Below are 26477 nucleotides of genomic sequence, written 5' to 3' on the forward strand. Positions count from 1 at the left end.
CACATAGATTTTAATCTCAGAGTTAATAATAAAAGCAATTTTCACTAAAAATATAAAAACTGTAATGGTAGAATCATGATATTGCATTTAGCTCTCCCACAAAAAGTCACTTTATTACTTTCTTTTGACACTTATTTTCATTCTGGGATTAATTTTACTATATAAGGGCTTCTTAACTATTCTATTAAAATTTCTATTCAGAAGCAATAATATCTAAGAGTGAATAATAGTCATGTAAATCATTATTTCATATTAATGTAAAAGATTTTGTAAGTTCTTATGAATTCTGCTGACATGCACAATTGTGAAAAGGTTATCTCTCCGTTCTATAGTGATATGCGCTGGAACAAAGGAACCATTCTAAAAGCATCAGTGGAGTACATCAAGTGGCTACAAAAAGAACAACAGAGAGCTCGAGAATTAGAACACAGACAGAAGAAATTAGAGCAGGCTAACAGGCGGCTTCTACTCCGGATTCAGGTTTTTATAAAAATGTTGCCATGAACCACATTGCTTATATATGACTTACCCATCATCAGTTTTATTCATTGTCTCATTTATTTTTTTCTTATTAACAGTAATTTTCCTTCCAAAGGATAATTTTATTGCCTTTTAGAAGCTCACAAATTGGGTTGTTTTCAGTTAGACTTTGATTAGAAGTCCAGGATCAAGGCGGCTTTAAAAATAGAATGAATGACAACAACTAATTGCAAAATGCGGAAAATAGAACCAGTTTGATAAACACACAATGTTATCTCAGCCAAAAAATAATAATAAATAAAACATTTGTTTCTCTATGTAATATTGTACACTAAATTCTTCTCTCTCCCTTTTATTTCTTTAGTAACATTGCTATGGATTTCATTGCCGCAAGGCATATTATGCCAATATATATTAAGTCACTCTTCATCTGTTCATGTGACACAAAATATCAAAATATGGGTTTTCATAACTCTCAAGATTTTTTTTATGTGAACATGCTTATTGCCAGGTAAAGCACTACTCTGTTCCATGAAATGGTCCTATAGTGAGAAATTAATCAGGAAGAATAAGTGAAATATTTTCCACTATCTCCAAATGACTATATTGTAATCCGAGCCACTATGGAACCATTATATGTTATGTATTCCTTTAAAGAGCAATGAGAAGAGAATTTTTTTAAATCTATAGTTTTCTCAGGGTTATTTTTCAGGCATTAGAATTATACTAGGTTCCATTACTTGCAAAGAATATTATAATATGTATTACTCTTCATTTTGAATGCTTGTTAATATTTTGTTTCTATTTCTGGTTTATTTTTCTAGAGTTAAGTCCACTTGCAAAATCATTATTTAATTATTCTTGTTCAAAATTGCAGGAACTAGAAATACAGGCTCGTGCTCATGGTCTGCCAGCCCTGGCTTCACTTGGCACAGTTGATTTGGGTGTTCATGTCACCAAACAACAGACCCATCTTGAGCAGAATTCAGTAGACTATTGCCAACAACTGACTTTGTCTCAGGGAACCAGCCCTGAGCTCTGTGATCAAGCTATGGCCTTCTCTGATCCTTTGTCACATTTCACAGATTTATCATTTAGTGCCGCTTTGAAAGAGGAACAAAGATTGAATGACATGCTACTGGATGATACAATATCTCCATTTGGAACAGATCCTCTGCTATCTGCCACTTCCCCTGCAGTTTCCAAAGAAAGCAGTAGGAGAAGTAGTTTTAGCTCCGATGATGGTAATGAGTTATAAAAAACAAACAGACTCAATTCATCAACTGGGAAGTAATTCTATGCTGGTGCTATGCAAGTATGTTCTGTTTCATATATTGCTTTGGCTTAATTTTTCCAAAAGGAATGGACTGTTCACAAAAAACTGATTAGAAATGACAGAAAAATTCACAGGAAGAAGAAACATGGTGTTGAAGAATTACTGAGAACTAAAAAGGATTTTTTTCCTCTTTGACTAAGACATCCAAATCTACTTAAATTATGTTTTCCTGGAAAGAGGTACAACATAAGAAATAGCTCTCTACTAATGTTGTAAAAGTAGTGATGTGGTGATGTACAATTGGAATCAACTGACTTCAAGGAGTAAACCTACTGAAATATACAAACCTTTTTTCACTAATTCACTTCCAACTCTTCTATTCAAGTCTTACATTAGTCATCAAGTATCAAGATCAACAGATCTGATAGTCCATGGACTTTCTCCACTGTCTGGGGGACATGTTGTTGAAAGTTTAAACTTGACAGAGGAAATAGTTAAAAGATACAGTATCTGTCACTTCTAATTGAAAAGTGAATTTACAGTAAACATTGGAATTTTCCACAATAAAATACCAAAAATTTATAAAACCTTTGCTTTCTAAAACAAGACCATAATCCCTTTTGTCAGTTCAATTACATTGATTCTAAGAGTATCTTTGCATATTTATGGAGACATGCTGTGTTCAAAAAAGGAAAACATTGAATACTTTCCTCAAGAATAGAGCTAAAATTTTACTCCTTCACACAAACATACACTTACACACAGGCATACAATGTACTAGTACATGTCCTTTTTACTTTCCTTCACTTTCATGATTTTTCTAATCAGCATCAGAAATTGTATTCCAAATCTTCTTTTCTTCATCCAAAAGAGATATTTGATAATCAATTTCAAAAAAATAAATTACAATTAAAAAAACCCTACTAGGACAATTTCTCAGCTAGCTAAAATTTATCGCTATCTCTAAAAATGGATGTAAATTAATTAGGTGATACAGTTTTGCTCCAAATTGACAAAATACAGATACTTTGTTTGCCAACTGACAAAATCATTAGTAAAACAGAAACTCTTTCTTATTATATTGAGCTCTGAGTGGAGGATAAAGCTCCATTCCCATAAGTACTTAGAGTAGCCTATGACCTTTGCTAGCTTTGTTAGCATTTATTAAAAATATTTATAACTATAATGCTCTACTCAAAATTTTCTTTCTCAAGAAAGAAAGCTCAGGCTTGGGATTAGGAACTGACTTACCAAGAAGGTTGCTCTGTGCTAGACCTCCATGAGTGATCATCTGATCAATGAGTATTTATGGAGGGATACTCAAACTTCAGTGAATCCTGTGAAAATGTAGAACAGATGAGCAAGATATGGTCTTACTCCTCAGGGAGTAACAAGTCTACATGAGAAACAACAACAAAAGATAGAAGACACATAGAATTAAACTCTACATGGTACAGTATAAGCTGTAAATACAGAAGGTCAGAGAAAATGGAAATGAATGAAGAAGGTTGGAGAATCACAAAAGTTTATGGGAAGGTAGAATGTAACTTCTTTTAAAAGCATAAATTTGGTGAAAGGGGGAGCATATTAGGGAATAATATCAACCAAATGACAAAAGTGAGAATAAGTTGAGGAAGTATCTTCATGGAACATTCATTAGAAAGATCTGGCCACCCTAGAAGACACCACGTTTGAAGTCCTGGAAAATAATATTGGCAACAGGTTGTGGAAGACCTTGAATGGTACGATGAAATGATATGGTAGAAATTGAATTTTTTTTACTAGGAGGGAGAAGCCTAAAAATTAAAATGCTACTGTACATTACTAAAGTAATTCAGAGGTAATCTTCCTTGAATATTAACTTTGGGATAAATTTTTGAAAGGGTACTTTAGGTATTACTCATAGGAAAATATGTCATCACAAAATTTGAGACATAATGCTAATGAAAGTGGGAAAATATTAAATTCTTATGGTCTAGTAATTATCTCAGGCTTAGCTTGCAGCATTAGCTCAGAGTTTGGAGAATTAAAATAATTTTTATTGTTTGACATGGAAAAATTAATTCTAAATTTATAGGACTAGTCATTAAAGACAGATAAATTCCTCTGAAATACGCCATGTGAAAAAGAGCAATAAGATACACTTCAAGAATTTTCGAGAGAACATTATATACTTTTAACTTTATAATAAAATTCCACTTTATTATCTGGGTTGATAGTTTAATATAACAATACAAATCATAGAGAAGGAATATATGTTTGAATCCATGCAAAACACATTCTAGACAGAGACTGATTTCTGTTTTCATTTTATCCATTATTTTCATTTCTTCATATTTTGAGAAGACCTACACTGATGATGTCATTACTCTGTCATTCTTTTACATTCTGTTAAAATACTACTACTCAGCCCTGAAACTCATTCCTCATAATCTTAGCTAATGTAAGGGCTTGACACAGGTGGTAGAGTCTGGACAAAAGAGATCTGGGAAAGGTACTACTAATATTTGCTGCTACTTTCAGATTATAATAGCTATCAGGGGATTGTAAAATGGGTAATGGGTTTTTAAAGACAGAGTAAAGAGTGGTGCTGTGTCACGGTCAACTGAAACAGATTAAAAAATTAATTTTAGTCAGTAGTTCTTAACTTTTTAAGGTATTGAGAATCTAGGGAAAGTTAGAGACTCCTCAGAAAAATACAGAATTGTATATATAGCCCAAAATTTGCATGGACCAAGAAGTTTTAGGGACCTCCTAAATGTCTTTTTGGACGCCAGGTGAAGAATTCCTCTATCAGCTCTGTTACTTTAATGGAAAGCATTGTAGCTGTATATCTATCAGGAGCTCAGTGGGTAGTTAATGTCATATACAGTGATGGAGGAGGGAGCCCTATTTATCTGTATGTCACTCTCCCAACCCTAAGAGTGTTGAGGTTGCCTAGGAAAGTGAAAATATACCAAACACTAGACTATTCACAAAGGAAATTGTTTACTTGTAAAGTAGTCCCCCTTCAAGCATCTCCTGTTGTTTATATACCTCCTGTTATATACTCATGTTATATATTCATGGGTCAGTTTCTCTATGATTATTGGATATTATAAATATCTGCCAGTAACAGTTTAAAATAATGCATATGTATATCAAGATAAAAATATGTAAATCAAAAGTAAATTATGTGAGTATCTAAGAATCAAGAGAGATCCTTGAGAAAATTGATGGATGTCTAGAATATTTTTGTAGAAATGAGACTTATAACAGTAAAAGAGGTATATTGCTTATCAAACAATTTTGTCACAAAAAGCATCAGCTATCACTGGACTATTAATATGCAATTAACCAAGTTTTGTTCATTCAAAGGATTAAAGCATAATTGTAATTATAATAAACTTTGTTTAAAATAAGATAAAAGTTTATTTTACTTTTAGTTATCTAAGATAATGTCCCATCCAATCTTTTACCCCTATTTATTATAAAATATTGGCTATCTTTTTGTGGATTCACATTAAGCAGCCTTTCCAATTCCAAATTATCTTGAAATAACAAGTACCTCCTTTGAGTACCTCTTCATATTTTTTTCTTTTTAGTGTCCTTTTCCATAACTGGAAAATTTATATATACAGAACACATTTCCTCTGTTTACAGACATGGTATCAGTGACTATAGCCTTCTTTACACGGGTACAAAAGTTCTAAATAATAAATACCCAGATGAGCTGGGGACGTTGAGAAATAGCCTTCCTCTTTTTTTTTTTTAACTCATTTTTTTCCACTCACATGACTGTAAATAAAATATTTAATAGCTCTTACTTTAAAAAAATTAGGTACGAGTTTCTTTATTTGGCATGCTCATTTACCTTTATGTCAGGGGAGAAGTTAGATTTCCCAATGTTAAGAAGAATGTATTTCTTTGTTTTGATAGATTGAGGCATATTGGAATTTTCTTATACTTCACAGTATCTTGAAAATATTTTTTTGCTGGTCTGATACTGTGGAATTTTGATGTTTAAATAAATAAATGTCATAACTAGAAGTGTTTCAGTGTTTTTACAGTATCTCTAGGCTGATATTTACTGATCTTATAATATCTAAGATGTAGATGAAAACTGGAATCAATTAATCATCTTGCTGTGTTATCAGCACTAGATCAACCATCTGGGTTTCTTGAAAACACCTGAAGGATTGAATTTTACTTGAGGCTTGATAATGGCAGAGCCTATATATGCTACATGGAATGACATCATTCGCCCTTCCAGTGCCCTGTATGTTGATAAGTATAAGATGTCAACTTGAATTAGTGTAAGTTACATATACAGAGATTTCATTAAATGTATTTAACAAATACTAAACACATTTAGAGTGTTGCTGATCTAATGTGTCAGATGACCTTCCTGTAATCATTATTCATTGCATGTACCAACATTTTATCATTTGTATAATATTTAATTTGTAAATAAGGAACCTATTCAAAAACTGATAAAAATAGTTTTCTCAAAATTTTTCTGTGTTACTTTTTTTTTCTGTGACATTCATAGAGAATTTGAGTGTATAGGAGATTATCAAAAAATAGTTCTTTTGTTTAAAGAAAAAGCAACCTCTTACTGGATGCAACTAATTTAATGATGAAATACTACTCTCTGCTGCTGTATACCTAAAAGGGAACATTTTGTCTTCTTCTTGTGAAGGGATTTATGTATGTATTTCTACATATCCAAATTATTTCTCTTAATCCTCAGTAAAATGTCTTTTTCCTACATTTATTCAACAGGCTTCAAGAATAAAGTCAAAGATTTTTGTGTTTGCAGTGCTGCTTCTCCTATTCCTGCACTACCATTTTATTGCAAAAATTCTATATTTTCAACTTTGCTTTTTCCACAGAAATAAATTTTATCTCTATGTTACCTAAAGCTGGTGGTTAGGGGCGCCTGGGTGTCTCAGTCGTTGGGCATCTGCCTTCGGCTCAAGTCATGATCTCAGGGTCCTGGGGTCGAGCCCCGCCCGCATCGGGCTCCCTGCTCGGCGGGAAGCCCGCTTCTCCCTCTCCCACTCCCCCTGCTTGTGTTCCCTCTCTCGCTGTCTTTCTCTCTGTCAAATAAATACATAAAATCTTAAAAAAAAAAAAAGCTGGTGGCTATATATAACAAAAAAATGAGAAAAAATGCAAAAGAAATGGTAATCATTTTGCTGAAAGAATTATATACGATCAGAAGGTTCCACATTATATTACTCTTTAATACATGACTACTAAAGTTTAAAAGCTAACTAAATTCAAGGATCTTATCTAACAGCATTGTAGTTGCTTATGGCATAACAATGTAGTTAAAAATCTTTGACTTTAATAGTGTTTTATATATACGAATAGCTAAAGTAACGTTCCTATAACTTTAGTCTAACATTGCTTAGATCAAGAAAACATTGCTAGTCTAATAAGACCATAGAATTTCTAATTATTGCTATTTTTCATTTTTATATAACAACGTAATGTGTCTTATTTTCTAGGAAAATGAAGAAAACTGGTGTGTACACATTTTTTAAAAAAGAATTGTGCACATTCTTTAAAAAAAGTACCAATATTTTCTTTGTATATATTAAATGAAAGCACAGACTTATTAAATGCTTTAATATACTTTTTGTTCTGCCTTTGTCTATAGACTGCACTGGAAAATACAAAATGTGGGTTAATCATCTGAAAGGATACTTAACAGCCCCAAGACTTCACAACTGACAACTGCTCACCACACAGTCCATGCTGAAAAGAGTGATCCAATATTTCCCTGTTAGTGAAAATAATAGTTACATTCTTTATTATAGTCTCCTGCCATCTGCTTTTCCATGCTGTTATGGTTTTGACTTATGGAAAATATTTATCAAACTGTTGCAAATTTGCTAACAGGCATAATTGTAGCAGTGTAATCACTAAGAAATGCTGCAAAATCTTTTAATATACTAGATGGCCCCCAGATAATCTAGGGTAAATAGAATACTGTATTTTAATACGTAAAAGATTTTAAAGCTGCTAATTGGTATTGAATAGACCTATCCCTTGATAATGAAATTAATCAGGATTTCAGTTAAATGTTAAGACACTCTAATATTTAATACCATGTTTATGAATTTTCATCTACATACCTGCTTCAAAAATAATCAAACAGGATAGCTCTGAGTTGACTATAGAAAACAATATTTTATGTTCAAACATGGGTTCATTCTTTTTTTAAGGCTATACCATAGGAATATTTTTTAAAGCATTAATCAATGCCAAAAAATAATTTCTGTGTGGAAAGAAATAACCAATATAATATACATCAAAAAATCAGAATGATTTTTTGGCCCTATACAGACTGAAAAGATGGATAACTGAATGAATTTTATACCTGACTGTTCATTGTGTATATACGTACATGTGTGATGTGTTTGGGAATGGATACATATGTGCCCATGTGGCAGCTTACAGAAAAGTTTTCTTATTTCTTGATATTCGAAAGGACTCTACTAGAAGAATGTGTTATTCTTATGTTATTGTTTAATGGAACCTACACATAGGCAACATTTGGGGTTGTCCCCAAATCTGTTCTATTAGACACACACACACATCTTGCTCTGAATTGAGTCCAAAAAGTGGGATAGATGAAGACTGCTGTAACAGGTTTTACTATTTTTGTTAAAATAAGTGATATATGTAGCTATCAACCATTTAGATATAATATAAGCATTGAGTTTTTTGACCATCAATATTACCACCTGCAGTGTTCTAGCTTTGGGGTGGTTAAGTGGTAAAATACAATAAGGCTTATTGGCTAAGTAGTGGATACCCATCATGTAAAATATATATCAGTTTCATTAATTGGCAACCATAAGACAAGTGTACAACATTCTAGATGGTGATGAATTCGATAGGACCGACCACATTGCGGTTAAGTATATGATTCACGTAATAAGAAAAAGGTGCCTGCAGGCTATTGTTCCTAGCATGGATTAAAATTTACATATTGCTTCTCCTTATGTCAAGACATCTGGTGCCTGCAAATGCTAACATTTCGTTAAAAAGTTTCACAAGCCAGGAAAAGTGGATTGGAAACATTGCATGTGAATCATTCAAGCATTATAATAGAATAAGAGCTATGTTCAGAAAAAATTAAATTGCTGCAAACAATACTATAGTCAAGATTGTAATTTATTTGCTTATGCAAGTGAAAGGTGATGCTGTGTATCTGGGGAGAAAAATAGTGTTTGAGTTATATGGTTATCTCTTCAAAAATACTTATTTCATATAATTACACGGAGCAAGTAGGTTTCTAAGTCCTTCAAGATTTTACAATGACTCAACAATTTTAGAAGCAGTCTGTAGTTCTATAAAAGCCATTCTGCTATACCTAAGAACGGGAAGAGGGGGCTATCTGAGACTTTATTCATTCTGGCATTAAATTTTTATTTACTCATTGGTAAATAGAAGAAGTATATTTGAGGTGTAGATGAATTACCTTCCCTACGCAGGTCCCCAAATCAATAAAGATAGACATCCTTGCACCTTCCATCATAGTCCAGCCTTCTGTTCTATAATCTAACAAGGCCACTTCAGGATTTTCCTACTTTTAAAGCTCTTCGCCACCCCACTCCACAGTTATCATTATTATCTGGGTTCCTGCTGGCTATACCAGCTAGCTGCTACTTAAAATCTTCGTGTTGCTATTTATTATAGCTAAGCATAGATTACCTGCCTCGTCAAAATGGACGGGCATTGCAAGAAAAAATTATGCCCTAGCTTTCTCTGTATCCCACATTACTTAACACAGTGTCTTGCTTGACATGGTATTTCCTTAAAAAATCAACAAAGTGATGGTTAATTTTAGGTCAGGAAGGTGTACCAGTGTCAAATAAATCAGATACTGAAACGGTCCTCACTCAAGGCTGTGACAATTCATTGGAATGAATCTCCTCCAAGCTCTCGTTCAATTCTTACAACTGCAGTGAGATAACTGTGTTTCTTTCAGCTTATCTAAAATATGAGTTTGGGACATGAAACTAATATAAAATGTTGCAATGATGGATTTAGGGAAATCTACTCTAGAATTCATCCATTTAGTTATTCACTGTTCCTTTAATAAGCATCCCCCAAGGAATAATGGTTGTTGCTAAGGGGAATGTAGAAGATGAAAGTAACTGAGATCTTTCAATAAAGGGTAGTAAAGGCTATGCTGGCAGAATGAAGGGTGCTGTGGAAGCCCAAATCAGGGCATCTATACCAGTATCAGGGAAACTGAGACCTAGGGGCAGACTGGGGGCTGAACATGGTGCAAGAGGGGAAGGCGAGGCAGAGGGAAGAGCTCTTTAAACAGAGGTGACCAGTCAGATGATGATTACTGATTCAGAGGGCTTATCAATGCTTTCAGGACACGGAATGTAACTGTGTGGGGTCAGAAATTTGAGACTTATTTGGAGTAATTAATCTTAAATTCTTATTTATCACGCAGGATCCAGGTTATTCCGGTATTTGGTCAGAGGACGATTACTCCTCCTAGGCCTGGAGTAGGAAGGCATATATTACATATTTCAGTGTATGTGTGTGTGTGTGTGCGCGCATGTAGGAAGAGCAGGAGGAAGTATACTGATAGGGTGAACCAAGGTATATTGTTCTCAAATTATTACTTTTTCCCCCAAAGATTTATTTATTTATTTGAGAGAGAGAGAGAGAATGAGCATGAGTGGGGGGAGGGGAGGAGGGAGGGAGAGAGAGAGGGAGAGAAGCAGACTCCCCGCTGAGCATGGAGCCCCACACCGGGCTTGATCTCATGATCCTGAGATCATGACCTGAGCCAAAATCAAGTCAGTCCCTCAACGAACTGAGCTACCCAGGCGGCGCTATTCTCAAATGGCTTCACCACTACTCATTTCTCCTCTCAAGACAGGTGATGAGTTTGTTCTTTTTCTTATTAATATTAAGCCTATAGTAAGCCCTATGCTTCCAGGAGTAGTTCTGCCTTGAAGTACCTCTCCCACACTGTCAATGAATGCCCAGCAGTGATCAATTACACCTTGCCCCTTTTCATTAATATTCTACAGATGTTATTTAAGAAACCTAGTGTGAAGAGAAGACTGCCTGAGTAGAAAGGCATACTATATCCTTGGATGGGAAAACTCAATATAATGAAGATTTTAATTCTCCTTAAATTAATTTACAAATGTTATCAATACCAATAGGTTTTTTTTTTTTTTGTAAACCAGACAAGTTGATATTAAACTTTATGAACAAATAAGAAAAAAAGGAAATATCTGAAAAAGAAGAGCAGTGAGGAAAGACAAGGGCTACCAGATATTGAAACATATTCTGAAGTCTGATGAATTAAAAATCTGTGCTATGGGACATGAATAAACAGACTGTCCAAAGGACAGAACTAAACCTAAGTATATATTGGAATTAAACAAAAGGAAGCATTGCAAATCAATAGAAACAAAACTATTCTATAAATGGTGTTAGAATTATACCAAATGCCCATCTATATGAGAATTACAGCGTGTCCATGTAATGGAATGTTGTGCCCCTGCAATGAGAAACAACAACAACAAAAATCACTCTGCATTCTGATATGGAAAGTTCTCCATGGAAAGTTTTTAAATTAGTAATAAATGGTACTGATTTGTCTGTATGGGTGATGAGAAAGATAGGAATATGTATTTATATTTGCTGTGTATGGAAAAATAAACTTGGCAGATACACTGAGTTAAAGAGGGAGCAGACAGGGAGATATTTTCAATAAATACCTTAAAAAACTTTTTTTTGAAGAAGCTGTGTAATTTTGGTAGAGTTGATTCCATTCAGAGTTTCAAGGGTGGGTTTTTGCTACAGGGATTGGGTCAGATAACCCAGGCATACTATGGGTTCGTGGCTTTTCTTTGGCACATAATTGGTTCAAGGGTGGTAAAGTTCGGGAGCTCGGAACTTTTGTTTAATGGTTTTGCCAAGCGGTTTGCTCGCTGTCTTCCCATGCTTGTGAACAGGGCAGCAGGTGGGACCGGCTAATGCCAGCAGCCATCCCGTCTTCTGGAGGAAGGTCAGTGTGAGCGCAAAGCAGACACATGTGCGGAGGGAGACGTTTGAGAAAGCCGGGGAACGACGGGAGCACCAATTGAATCCCACCCAAATCCTGCCCTATCACATGTCTTGCTAAGTTCTGTGGTTTAACAAAGAAAAAGGCTCCTTTAATGTTTTAGCCAGTTGGGGTGGGAATTTCTGTTACCGGCAAGTGGAAACAGGCTAATAGATGCGCCAGAACTAAGACAACATTGCCTAATCTTCTGCCAGACCCGGCCATGCGTGTGAGACACGGTCACCTGCAGAGCGTTAGAGCACGACTCCCATGTGCTGATGTTTAAGTCGGGAGCAGGAGATGAGAGACCCTCCATCTGAGCTCTGCGCAGGCCGCGTGGGATTGTTCACATATTGAAACCCCCTATGGCCCTGCTTAGGGGCCTGTATGCAATGAGCTCGGTTCCTCTGGCCTGAAAGGTGTGTGCGAGGAAATTCAGGTGTCAGAAGGACAGCTCTTTTTCCTTTCGAACGGAGCAGGACTCGGTCACAATTCCTTTGGGCATCCCCCGTAATGTAACTAGTCTCTCTTACTGGTGAAAATAAGTTAACTTACATCGTTTGGAACGTTTCTACATATTTACAGAAATGCGAGTAATTCTGAATGCAAAATGGACAGGATCACCGTGAAAATGTGGCTGCTTCCTTTGACCCACCCATCCATCCATCCATCCAACATTTCTTGATTTCCTGCCAGGTGCGCGATATTTTACATCTGTCAGTGGTTGACAGAGATTAGGTTTCCCGAGTTCCCATCCTTAAGAAACTCATTGGTGCAGGAGAGGAACCAGTATGCCCATGATTAAACACAGAATCACGTAAGAGGCCCAAGTATCCAGACTTACGGGGGTCAGGAAGGGATTCCTGAGAGAAAACGCTTCTGCCCTGAGTTTGGGGTGAGTGTTGCTATTCCAAGTCACTACAAGAAGATTTCTTAAATTTTTTAAGGAAATTATTTCTCTTGCTTTTTTTTTTTTAAGTGAATCAGTATTATTTTTTTTTGTAAAGAAATAGTTACTAGCTAAAAAGTCCAAACAGTATAAAATGGTACAAATGTTATGATATATAAAGAGATAAACTACGCAATTATATATAATAGTCCGAACTTCTAAAATAACATACAAGTATGATCTATTCATCAAAATATATAAAATTTATATATGACCACTCAGATTCTCACATTGTAAAGATTCTTATTGATCTTTTCTTATATTCTTCAAGCCTGTTGATATATTTTTGTCCATGTGTGTGAATGTGTGTGTATGTGTCTCAGTGTACATAACACGTATAAGGTTTGTTTTTGAAAAAATAAAGTCGTATTGAGTTTACTTTTTGACTTATTTTCTTAGGGTTATCTTTCTTGTCATGGAATATTTTCTACATTGTTATAAATGCTTCATTGCAAAGATGTAACTGATTTGACTTAACCATTCCCTGTTGGTGAGGTCAGCTTTTCACTTTTACAGAAGATGCATGAATCTGCATGTGCATGTCTCCCAGGACACACGCAGAACTTTTTCTCTAGGGCACAGTCTGGAAAATTAATAACTAGAGTATGGGGTAGTGTCTTCTACCCCAAAGAAGTCTCCTTTGCAAAGACTACTTTGCAAAGTAGGAGTATTATTTTGCATCCCTACTTAAAGCATTTGCTCATTCCCTACGGCCACAACTCAACAACACTTGATTTTGTCTTCTGTTTTATTTTTATCAATTTTATGGGATAAAATGTTTGTTTTATTTTCATTTCACGGATTCCTACTAAGAATAAACTTTAAAAATACATTTTTGGCCATTTGGGGTTTTTGTGTGTGTGAGTGTTCTCTTTCTATCCTTTGCCTCTTTTCCTGTTTTGTTGTTTGAAACTATTTTTTAGTTCATTGTAAGAATTCTAAATATATTCTGGACGCCAATTCTTTGTTGCTTATACCTTTGTAGATATGTTTTGCTAGCCTGTGGCTTTTTTCTTTCTTAATTCTGACTTTGGTGATGCTATATCCTTTGAAACGGAAATTTTAAACTTTGACATAGTCAAATTTTTCAATCACCTTTTCTGAGTTGTATTTCATATACTTATCTAGGAAATTTTTTTGTAGCCTTGTTAATTGAAGATACTGCATATATTACCTTATAATAGTTTTAAATTTTTATTTTGCACATTTAAATCAAAGTCTTTGGGAACTTATTCTCCTATATAATAAGGCAATAATAAAATTTTTTTATTCCAACATTCTAATATCATTTATTCAATCATCTCTCCTTTATAAAATGTACATTTATCATATACTGTGTTATATGTGGGGGGTTTTTGTGTTCTCTTTTCATTTTGCTTTTCTGTGACATATTTTGTCAGTTCCATACTACTTTAACACTGTTTTAAAGTAATTAGTAACATACAGGAGAATATGTTCCTATACCCTTCCTTCAGAATGGTCTTTGCTTTTTACAGGTCTGCATGTGAATCTGAAAAATATTTTCTAGCTTTGTAATAGATCATGCATATATTTTAAAATTTCATTTCATTCAAAGAATAATTTGGGGAAATTTACATCTTTAATATGTCACATCTTTCCCTCTATGGCAAGTTTTATGTGCCTAACTGTTTTGTAATTTTTTTCTAAGGTCTTGCACATCTTTAATTATATTTTTACCTCTGTTTTTCATTTTTCTTCTATTACAGATGCAATTTTTTTATATTAAAATTTTTCTGTGCTTATTTTTATTTGGGGTAGGAAAGCTATTGACTTTTATGTTTCTAGGAATTTGTCCATTTCATCTAAACTTTCTAATTTGTTACTACACAGTTATTCATAGTATTCTCTTATCCATTTCATTTTTGTAAGATTAGTGGTGAAGTTCTCTCTTTTATTCCTGATTTTAGTAAATTGAGTCTTTCTCTCTCTCTCTCTTTTTCTTGGTCAGCCTAAGCTACTGTTCTTTGTATGTTGACATTTAACCCAGAATTTTTGCTGGATTTTTTTGTTATAATAATACTTTTGTAGATGTCCTTGAGTTTTCTATATAGACGGTCTCCAAAAAAATTTTTCTTCCTTAGTAATGCTTATACCTTCAGTTCATTTTGCAAGTGTTAATTCATTGACTTCTACTACTAGTACAGTGTTAAATTAGCAATGATAGGGGCTTCCTGACTTCAGTGGTGTCAATAAAAATTATCCTTTCAAGAAAAAGTATTCAAAATTGGAAAAATGTAAAAGAGAACATGGAGTGCTTTTTCAGTGCTTGTGACTTTGACTTTTTATTTACTAAATGATTTTAAAACTCTGAAGGCGTAGGTGTGAACTTGCAGAAAATTGATTGCTATGTAAATTATTTTCGTATTAGAGAAAAGCAAAATCATCCTGTCCATGGCAACACAAAAGAGTTTTGTCTGATAGTCATACAATTGATTTTAATACAAGTTTACTTTGTGTTTGGATGAAAGTTATGTTTTAACTTCCTAAAACTATGCTTCAGCAATGAAAATGTTTATAGATATTTTTAGCAATAAATACGAAGTTTGCTGTAAGTTTTTACTAAGTTCTTTTTATCAGGCTAAAGAAGTTCAATCTAATCATATTTGTGTGGAGGGGAGCTCGGGATATTTTTCTTTAGTTTTTTTTTTTTTTAGTTTATCTTTTTCTTTCTTCTTTTTATTTTTATTTCTTTTTATTTTATTTTGATGAATATCCAATTTTTCCAGTACCGTTCATTGAAAAGACTGTCTTCTTCCGCTGAATTGTCTTTGCACCTTTATTGAAAATCAGTTGTCCATAAAATTGTAGGTGTATCTCCAGACTCTATTCTGTTTTATTGACTTTGACTAATTTATGTCAATAGCACATTGGATTACTTATAACAACTTGAAAGCACGTATTGTGGGGTTCAGGATTTTTTTTTCTTTTTTGGGTTTCTTTACATTTCCATATCAAATGTAGAATCAGCTTGTCAGTTTTTGCAAATAGATCGCTGAAATTTTAATTGGGAGTTTTGAATCTATAAATCAACTTTGGGAGAAATAACATCTTAAGAATTTTGAGCCTTCCAACCCATGATGATGGTATCTCTATTTACTTAGGTCCACTTTAATTTCTCTCAGTTTTATAGTTTTAATGTATAAATTTTACACATTTTTGTCATACTTACCCCTAAGTATTTCATATTTTTGATACTGTTGGTGAATGGCATTTTATCATTTCAACTTCTAATTTTTTGTTTCCAATACATAGATACATAATGTTTGCAAATTTATCTTATGCAATGTGGCTAGTTTCACTTATTAGTCCTAGTAGTTTATTCTGTAGAGTCCATCAGATTTTCTACATAGATGATCATGTTGTCTGTGAGTAAAGATGGTTTTACTAATTCTTTTTCCATTGTGGATCCCTTTTATTTCTTTTCCTTGTCTTACTGGTTCAATGGCTAGAAGCAAAGATACAAATTGAACAAAGGTAGTCCGAGCAGACATTGCTGTAGGTTTCTGATCTTTTGGAAGAAAATTCAGTATTTTATCATTAAATATGTTTGCTGTAGGTGTTAAATGGATGCCCTTTATCTGGTTACAGAAGTTCCCTTTTGTAAGTTATCTGTTGCTACATTAAAAATTACACCAAAACTGGGGTGTCTGTGTGGCCCAGTTGGGTAAGCATCTGACTCTTGCTTTCATCTCAGGTCATGATCTGAGATGGTGCTCGAGCTCCACCTGGGGCTCTGGGCTCAGCGGACAGTCTGCTCCAGATTCTCTCTCCTTCCCCCTCTGCTCCTCCCCCCACTTGCACTCTGTCTCTCTAAAATAAATAAAAATAAGATCTTTTTTAAAAAAAATACACCAAAACTTAATGGTTTGAAACAACAACATGTATTATCCTATAGCTTCTGTGGGTCAGGGATGCAGACCCCATTGAGGCAAGACCTTATAAGTAACCTACACAAATCCTGTGACAAATAAGTTTTTTCTAATCTGTTTCAGAAGACAGAAAGTGCCATAAAGAAATTAAAGTTCAGACCCCATTAAAATGGAGAGTCCTTGGTAAATATCATAGGCTTTTAGGTGAGAAAATCTATGCTCTAGGAATAAGGATTATGCCCTAAGAGTAATGAATCTGCCCTTGGAGTAACAGCAAAACTCTATGAGTATGATACACACTTACATAAAATCATATTCACTTTAACAAAGCCTAAAACTGAGTCTTGACAGCTGCAATGCATCCTCCAGTAACTTAACATTTTGCCAAAAGAAAATTTTACACTCTCTAGAGGAAAATAACATAATCCAGAGTTTCTTTACTATAATTTTACAATGCTTAGAATGTAATATAATAATGTCACTAGACATGTGAAGAAGCAGGAAAAAGTTACTGATACTGATAAACAAGGCATTTTTTTTGTTCTTGTTTTCTTTTTTTTTTTTTAAAGATTTTATTTATTTATTTGAGAGAGAGAGACTGAGAGAGAGAGCACATGAGAGGGGGGAGGGTTGGGAGGGTCAGAGGGAGAAGCAGACTCCCTGCCGAGCAGGGAGCCCGATGTGGGACTCCATCCAGGGACTCCAGGATCATGACCTGAGCCGAAGGCAGTCGCTTAACCAACTGAGCCACCCAGGTGCCCTGTTCTTGTTTTCTTTTAAAGATTTTATTAATTTATTTGACACAGAGAGAGAAAGTACAAGCAGGGGGAGCAGCAGGGAGAGGGAGAAGCAGACTACCCGCTTAGCAGGGAGCCCGACGTGGGGCTCGATCCCAGGACCCTGGGATCATGACCTGAGCCAAAGGCAGATGCTTAACTTTAGCCACCCAGGCACCTTGACAGTTTTTTGTTTTTAAGTTAACAAGAGCAAGTCCAGGGATAACCCAGATTTGGGATTTAGCAGGAAATTGCTTCAAAAATAAATTCATTTTCCAAATATTTTTACTTTGCAAAAAAAATCCTATTTTGGATTTAGAAGCTACTTAAAAACTATTGTTTCTCTTTTAATTTCTGTGGTAACAATTGTAACATTCTCATAAGTAAATGAATGGCCTTGTGAAAGATCAGTGAAAGGAAATAAAAAGGAGAAACTTCATAAATAAAGTTAAATAATGCATTATCCTTCTTAAATTGCAAATTTAAGGATAAATACAATTTTGTGCCTATCAAATTAAGAAAAAATAAGTATCAATATAACACTTTATTACTACTTGGAGGGTTTAAATTGTATATACTCAAGCAACATGACATTATATATCAGAAACCTGAAATCCTTAACATATTTGATACTAATTGTATTTCTAGGAATATATCTTAAGAACAAAATTTCAAGTATAGGCAAAGATTTCTATGTAAGTGTGTTTATTCCAACCTTATTAATAATACCAAAGTGTCAGGAGCATACATGTTTCTTATAAAGTTGAATGATTAATTATTCACCCTTTTGAAAAAGCATGCAGTCATTTAAATATTACTTTAATTTAATTATTTAAAAATAATATATGTAATCATATATGTATGTAATAACGTAATCATATGTGTCATATATATGGTACTTTCTCAATTAAAATTATATGCATAAAACAACTAGAAAATATACAATAATAATTTATTATTTTTGGCTGCAGAACTATCATTCAAAATTATTATTTTCTTGTGTACATGCTTCAGTATTTCCCAACATTCCCACAGTTATTGTCTCATACATCTCTTTCATATACTCAGAATTTCTCACTTTCCTGCCCTTGCGCCTTGAATAAGCTCCTCCAGAATGGTCATCATTTTTATCTCCGCATGCTGATTAATCTTCATGGATCAGTTCAAATTTTATCTTCTCCCAGAAACTTTCCATAGAACCTGTAGCTGGAAGTTATTTTTACCATGTCTGAAGTGTCATAGCACATTATCTCTACCTTCTTTATGGCCTTATCCCTTTCCATCTTCGATTATGACTACTTATGTATATATTATGATTCAATGGGTAACAGAATTTAAGTTTGTTGAGAAAAAGAATCTTTTAAAACTTTATGCGTATTTCACAGCATTGAGCTTAATTCATAGCAGGTGGGTGTTTAAAAAATCTGTTGAATGAATACATTTATAAAAAAATGGATATCAATCAAAACCAACATTTCAATAATTCAGAATTTACTATGTAAACATTTGTGTACATATTTGAGGATATGGCTAAATAAGCTCTTCAAGAACAATTTACTGTATTAATGACAAATATACATATTATGCTTTTCACTGGTTAGTCATTGCTGTGGGTATTTAATATAAATTAAATTACTAAAACTTCTTAATTACCCTATGAGGATATTTAGACATGGAGATGCTAAGAAACTTGACCAAAGTCATACATCTAGTGAGGATTGGAACCCAGGTAGTCTGATTCACAAAAACTTGCTCTCAGTCATATTACAGGGTTCTGAATTTTCATTAAGTCTTCTGATATGTTTCATGCCTCTGCAAAGCAGTGGTTATGAAAATCCTTTCATCTGAGTGACATTAAGATTTGTGGATAAATTATATATACATATACATGTTTATTTGTATTTATATGGATATGTGTGTGTGTGTGTGTGTGTGTATACACACACAGGATGAATATACCTCAATGCCCAACCAATTCAAATTAAGTGCTAACCCTGGCTTGCCACAGTATCAGTTGCCCATTCTACTTGCCTTTATATTTAATCCTTGGATTAATTGACTTGAGTTTTTCCCAGAAAGTCACTTGAAAATAATCTATATACAGCAATCTCTGCCTTTACAAATGAATGCAGATAGTTCATTAGACAATTAATGATTAACTTTGTCCTAAAGGAATAAGGTTAGAATAAATTTATTTTTGTGGAAAGGGAAATATGGCAGGAACAAGTCTAAAATGATGGGACATAACTCTGGTGATAATCCAGATGAATAATTCAGAAGTGCCCTATTTGATTCTTGGGAAACTTGGGGTAAACTTGGGGGTTGATGGCCATGCTGATCAAGGCCTGGGTAAGAAAGGTAGGAAATATTTGAGTCTTAATCTATTTTAGAATATTGCTTGGGATTGACCCCATTTGGGGAAAGTAATCTGAAGAACCCAAAGACCTAACTAGAATATTCTAAAATTACTTATGATATCCCACTATATGTTATTTTAGTTTCTTTGACAAAAAAAAAAATTAAAATAGCAGATGGAAGAATTGTTTGGCATCCATCCAGGCCATCTGGTTTAGCCACAGAGACACATCCACTAGGACAATTTACTCATAATAACAGAAGGATACACCTAAACAGGATAGAAGACTGGAATTCCTCCTCATCATCAAAGATGTGCCCAGAATATTTGAAGAACTGCCATCGTCCTTCCATCTTCCCAGAAAAGAAACTTGTAAATACAGATCGTTTGGGGGCTGACAACGACTATGTGTCTACCAAAACCAGTCAGTTCAATGAAAAAAATAAGTCCATCATAATTGTAATTTTCTTATAGAGAGCACTAACAGACCTTTTAGACTCTTCACCTCGTTTTTGGAGTATCACCCTGTCATGGTCTCTTTGATTGTGTACTAATGAACCTTATCAAGTTTTCTGGTAGTCCGTATGCAGATGTGCTTCTAGCAGTTGGGTTATGTATGACCTGTCAGAATATGTTCTGACTATTATGGCCTACTCTGAGAGGGAACAAATGCTTTCTCCAGAATGACAGATATTCTACAGCTTTGGGTTTTTATTTTATCCAAAAGCTTATCTTATGTAAAAGAAACTGGCAAATACCATGAAAAACAACATTTCTGTATACGTGTTTTGTAATGCTTTATCCCCGATTACAAATAATAATACCTGCATGTGGTACATAATTCTAATGATATAATCCAGTCTTAGTGTTTTACTGCCATTCATAAACTGCTTCAGCAGAACTACTTGTGATTTACAGTGTCAATAGAACCCTTTAAATTACATCCTATATTATGTCGTAGGGCATGTATTGCCCTATGGTCTCACATGCAATGTCAGAGACAGAGAGAACAAGAAATGGAGAATTGTGATTTCACTGTAAATCAAAAGCTAAGTGTTGTTTATGAGCATGGGGGTTTTAGACATGATATCATTTCACCTTTTTTTCCCTTTCCTATGGCAGTTAACCTAATGTGGGACAAAAACCTAATTCAACCAACAATTATTTATACTTTAATGTCTTTGGCATTGATAAGTAAAGGCAAATACTAACCATATAATTAATCCTCCTAAAATTATTCTTATTTTAAAAATTGGCTGGATTTTTAAGAATGGAAAGAATATCGAAAGGGGTACATGCTTATCCCAATGCGTATGTATACAGTGTTAGGTACTCTACAAACATTTGTTGACATTTCCATTAGTTATAAAAAAAATGAAATTTACAAATTAAATTAAATTATTTGTATGTAACTGATAATACAAAACAATGAAAGTTGCACTTGAGAACCCATCTACAGTCACCAATAAGTTTGTTTATTTTTTAATTTAGATGATCTGTTTTAACAAGTGAAGCCACACTATACCAAACACAAAAGTTGGATTTGGAAGAGACACTAAATTCATTTCATGGCCTAAATACTTGAAGTTTCATCTCATCTTCAGTGATATATTTTAAGACTTATGATGACAACTGTGATTTTTTTAAAGCACTTTAGGGTGGCTTGACCTTGAATTTTTGCAGAAAAAGATGTCTTTTGACCTCAGATTTCCCCACAAAATCTGAGCCTAGTAAGTAGTTAGAGATAAAAACAGTAATAATTTGTGATGAAAATGCAAGCATTTCATCTGAGCATAACCAGGTTCATTTACCTGGGAGTAAAATAGTGTAAGAGGCAGACAAAATCCAAGTGAAAAGACAAAACAAAACCAAACAAACACACTTTCCATTTATAACCATTACTTACCCTTGCACGTATATGGGGAGGTACTCCTGCTTCCAAATGAATCTATCTTGTCTCTTCCATTTGTGACTTGATGTCTCTAAATCCTCTTTAAACCATAACCAGCAACTCTGAAATTCTATCAACAAAAGACATGTATACAGATGAACAGGAGTCATTTTAAAAAAGATTCTCAAGCCCATTTGGATTCAGTTAATCTCTGAAGAGGCTGGTTAAGAAGTCAAAGAAGGAGATGAGGTTATTTCTACATTCTATGTGTCTAATATTTACCTGCAGGCATATATGAAATAATTCTTAAATAACTGTGGCTACTTAAAATTTCCAGAATGAACCTACGCAGGGAGTAGTTGATCTGAAACTGACACAAACCAGATAGTGTCTTAATGTTACTCTAAGGAATTTTAAACTGACTCTGTTAATGCTAAGGTTATTTGCCTTGGGGATGCCTAATGGAAGGGTTATTATAACACTGTCCACAAACAGAGGGCCTTGAGAGAGGCAGGCCACAGCACTCCATTGACAGCTAATACGTTGGACCATTGCCCTGTCACAGGGATCTCCAAGGCCAAAGGTCATACCTCTTCCTCAATATTTAAATAAAGATACTTGACAAAAGCAAAAAAACACCTTATTGCCAGTGATGGGGGCTGCTCAATTTATAAGAGCCTTTACAAAGTCATGCTAATTCTTGGCATTCTTAGAATGCATGGTAACCTTTCATAAATCCATCTTTTCCAGATGTCCTTGGAAATGACAGTTATAAAACTACAAATGATTTGTAATGCAAAATGGGACCGACAGACTTGAAGATTAGGGCTCCATGTACTAAAATGACTAAGATTATAGCTAACAAAAGGCATAAAATGCATTGATAAATAGCTGCCAAAGTAGCTCAAGATTATTTTAAACATCCCGAGTCAATGCTAGAACAAAACAAAACAAAAAGGAAAACTTTTCTAGACAGTAGAATTTTTTTTCTCTTATGTCACTTTTTAACTTGTCAATCTATGACCTTGATTTTTAAAATCTTTCAGGAATACTGGACTAGTTGAACTTAATTATATATTCTCTTTTCCTTAACCTTTAAAAAACGAGTCAACCAAATGCTTATCCTTTTAACATATCTACAATGAATCACAAATTAAAACCTAATGAAAAACAATTTTCATTCTTCATCTTTACTGTTGAGATGACTTACATTAACAGGATAAGTTGGGGCTCTGTATTTAAGTCACACATCTCGGCGAATGTTTTCAATTGCCTGTTTTCAGGGAAACTGAAAGTCAGGAGATAATTTGAAGCAAAACTCGAATGTTGTAATCTGAACTTTTGAAAAAGACTTGAGGAAATGACTAAATACTACTTTTCTGTATAACTTTGAATAACCTACATGATAAGCCACCTGCCCTGTTGCACTTTCAAATATCAAGTGTAAAGTCTGCCTCCAAAACCATCAGGACAGTATTAGGAGCTTGGACCCAATAGGACCTTTGACCTTCTGCTAGAGAGGAAGCTGACAGCTGACGCATTTTCAATGTTTTGGTTCTGTTTGATTCTTATCCCTCTTTTCTCCATATGTCCTCTACTTGAATTTAATTCCTTCCATGCTATTCTCACTTCTCTTCCTAATGGCTGTTCATTGAAAATGAGACCACGTCCATGGCCGTGATTATGCTAGGGGAGGGGAGAAAAAAAAAACCAACTTAAAAATCCACCGAAACCTTCAGAATGCAGTCCTTCATTTGCATTCAGAGAGCTTGAAAGTGAGCCACAGTCTTCCAGTATTTAGTGACCCCGAACTAGAATTCTAGTGAAGACATTTTTGTAGAGGAGCTAATATATCTTTGAAACAGGAAATAATATATTTTCAAGGAATCTCTAAGTTTTTCTATGAATAGTTGCATTCATTAGTCAAATTTACTCAAAGTAGTAAGTTCATTTCTAAACATTTCTGGAAACCGTATGTGTGCTAAGTTTAGTTAACTATAAAATAGATTTGACCAAAGCATGGAGAAAGGATATTTCCTTTTCTTGCTTATTTTTCCAGTGCCATAAAATACGCTATCATGTTTACAGTATGTCAGAGTGATATCATACGCAGAACACTAAAACAGATGATGTTTTCAGTATATGGATGAAAAAACCCCCTCAGAGCTCACTAGGAGCCCTAAAACCAAAACATTATATTGACACTAGGTGGACTGTATTGGGGAGGCTAGGCCCCTGTGAAAACCAAGGCATGCCTTAATCCGTCACGTGGTAACTTACCTCCTTTCTCACCCAGTCCATCTTATGAAATGATTAGGTTGTTGGGTGGAAAAAGCAATGCACTGTGGGGTCCAGCTATGGAGCCAAGAAAACGGGCCTTTTCTAGGTATTTCAAGTATCAGACCTGCAGTATTAATATCATTCCTTCACCATTAGCTTAACATTTATTTATTCACAGAGCCCAAGAAAACTCACTTTTGGGGATTCTTTGAGAATTTGACCTGTAATTTTTATTTCACTCACTCATTCATTCATTCATTCACTTATCATTCAACATTTATTGTCTTCCATGTATCAGCAACGCTACTAGACACTGCAAGGCATGAAGATGAGCCATGGAGCATCTCCTTTAAAGGCCTGATAATCATCTTAACATTGTACCCTCCTCCAGTGACTTGACCTTCTTCATCTTCATTTTGACTCTCTCTTCAATATTAACTGATACACTTTCACTGAAAGAGATCATTTCATTTGTCTTTCTTACCTCACTAAGATGTGGATTTCTACAGGGAAAGAGCTAGGCTTCATCAATTTTAGAACCCCAGGGTTAAGTGTTAAATGAAAAAAAAAATTGAATGAATGAATGAACAGAATACATAGCAGCAGAATTATATTTGCTGTGTGATCTTCAGCTAGTTAGTCTTCATTCTAAGATACTCAAACACTCCCATGACACAGTGTTTTCAATCATCTTAAATACTATTTTATCCCAAATCTTGGTTTGGGAAAATTTAAAAGAAAAAAGCAGAAGGGGAAGCTTATGATTCAAATATGGGCCAGAGGAGCCCTTGTTTACTGTGTGGTTATACTTGAGAATAAAATAGACCCAAAGTCAAGATGAGATCCACAGAAATTTCTACATCTATTACCAATCAAGACATGTCATATTTTTTTAAAGATTTTATTTATTTATTTGAGAGAGAGAGACAGAGGTAACGGGAGAGAGCATAGGCGGGGATGAAAGGGAGAAGCAGTTTCCCCACTGAACAAGGAGCCCGATGCGAGGCTTGATCCCAGGACCCTGAGCTGAAAGCAGATGCTTCACCAACTGAGCCACCTCAGCGCCCCAAGACGTGTCATATTGACATTTACGATATTTAACATTGTTTAAATGATTCCCTAATTGATAATTCCTCATGCAACGTTTATTTGGTTTGATCTATGTTTACCCTAACATGGGTATCATACGGTCTGATTGTCTTAAATGATTCTTTATAACATTTCTTTAGTACACACAGGATGCCATCATCACCCCCCCCACCTCTCTGTTTGCAACACAGAAGCTTTTTTTTTTTTTTGAGTAACATATTATTCTTTTTTCTCTTTTAAATACAAATCCAGGCTGGCAAGCACAGTGCTATGTATACGCTGGATTGAATCAAAGCAGCATTCTCCTACTTTTCCTGTGCATAGGAAGTGATACTAACAAGAATCAGATTTTCCTGGACCTGTAACAGAGTAACAGAGGAAACAACTTCTGGCACAGTAATTCTTTGAACTGGAACCATGAAGGCAAGTACGAACGTATCCTTCTATTGCATGCAATGCCTTATGCACAAAAGCAGTTTTTTGGCTGTTGAAATGGACTGAATCAGGCTTGCGGTACTAAATTTTTAAGGGTATGTGAATATTTTGATTTATTTTGAAGGATTCTATGTTCACAATTCATCTGGTCAGATGAGGAGTTTCAGTTTTGATTCCATGTAATTTACTTATGGAATGGATTTGAGACAGATGTTTAGGAAGATGTTTTATAAATATTTTCACTCGATCAGAAGAAGCAAGACAACCCGTAATCCAACAATATTAATGCAATTAATACAAGCTTATAGTGTTGGATTATTAGTAGTATTTATCAAGCACTCACAGGATTTGGAATAAGCAGCCTGGAGCCCATGATTGGCCATTGATTAGCTGAGTGACCTGAAGCAACACAATTAACCTCTGTGAAACTCACTTTCCTCATCTGTAAAAATGAAGCTAATTATACCAACCTCACATGGTTGTTAGGTTCAAAGGATTTCACAGAAGTAGATGTGTTTTTCAATCTGTACCGTTACTAAAAATCATATAATTATTTATTTCCCTTAGAATGTGAGCTGTGGTAGCACTAGGATCATTTTCATAAAAATTTCTACACTGAACACTAGTCCTGGCACGTAGCAGGTGCTCAATAAATGTTGAATATATCCACAAATGAATTGATTCAGGATACTAGAGCTACAAGGATTAATATAATCCCTGTCCTCCAAAAACTTAAAATTTAGGAGAGGAGAAAGATATATGTGCCATATACGCTGACACAATTTAAATTATACCCATACAACCTTAGCAGCATGAGGGTAATCAGCGATCTGGTGGTTTCTCCATTCCTTCTTTTTGTGTGCAAACATCTGCAGAACAATATGCAAGAATAAATTCAAGTTCACATTGATACATGCTACTTTTAAATTCCTGTGAATTTTACTGTATGAGCAAAGAAAAATAAAACCAGAGTT

The 26477-nt window shown here is 34.5% G+C and overlaps 1 protein-coding gene across 3 annotated transcripts in view; it reads left to right on the top strand.

Annotated features, from left to right (window-relative positions):
* The window catches only part of TFEC (transcription factor EC), a 66066-nt gene extending 64316 nt beyond the window's left edge, over nt 1–1750 (top strand). For all 3 annotated transcript variants that reach the window (XM_045864378.3, XM_045864377.2, XM_045864379.2), the window contains 2 exons: nt 333–480; nt 1358–1750. In XM_045864378.3, coding sequence (XP_045720334.1) covers nt 333–480; nt 1358–1738 — 529 coding nt within the window. In that variant the 3' untranslated portion in view covers nt 1739–1750. The remainder of the gene's footprint in view (nt 1–332; nt 481–1357) is intronic.
* Nucleotides 1751–26477: the final 24727 nt, after the last annotated feature.

Source organism: Mirounga angustirostris, unplaced genomic scaffold, assembly GCF_029215605.1.
Source record: "Mirounga angustirostris isolate CCGP_5_RB_7025 unplaced genomic scaffold, mMirAng1.0.hap1 SCAF_12, whole genome shotgun sequence".
Classification (NCBI taxonomy): domain Eukaryota; kingdom Metazoa; phylum Chordata; class Mammalia; order Carnivora; family Phocidae; genus Mirounga; species Mirounga angustirostris.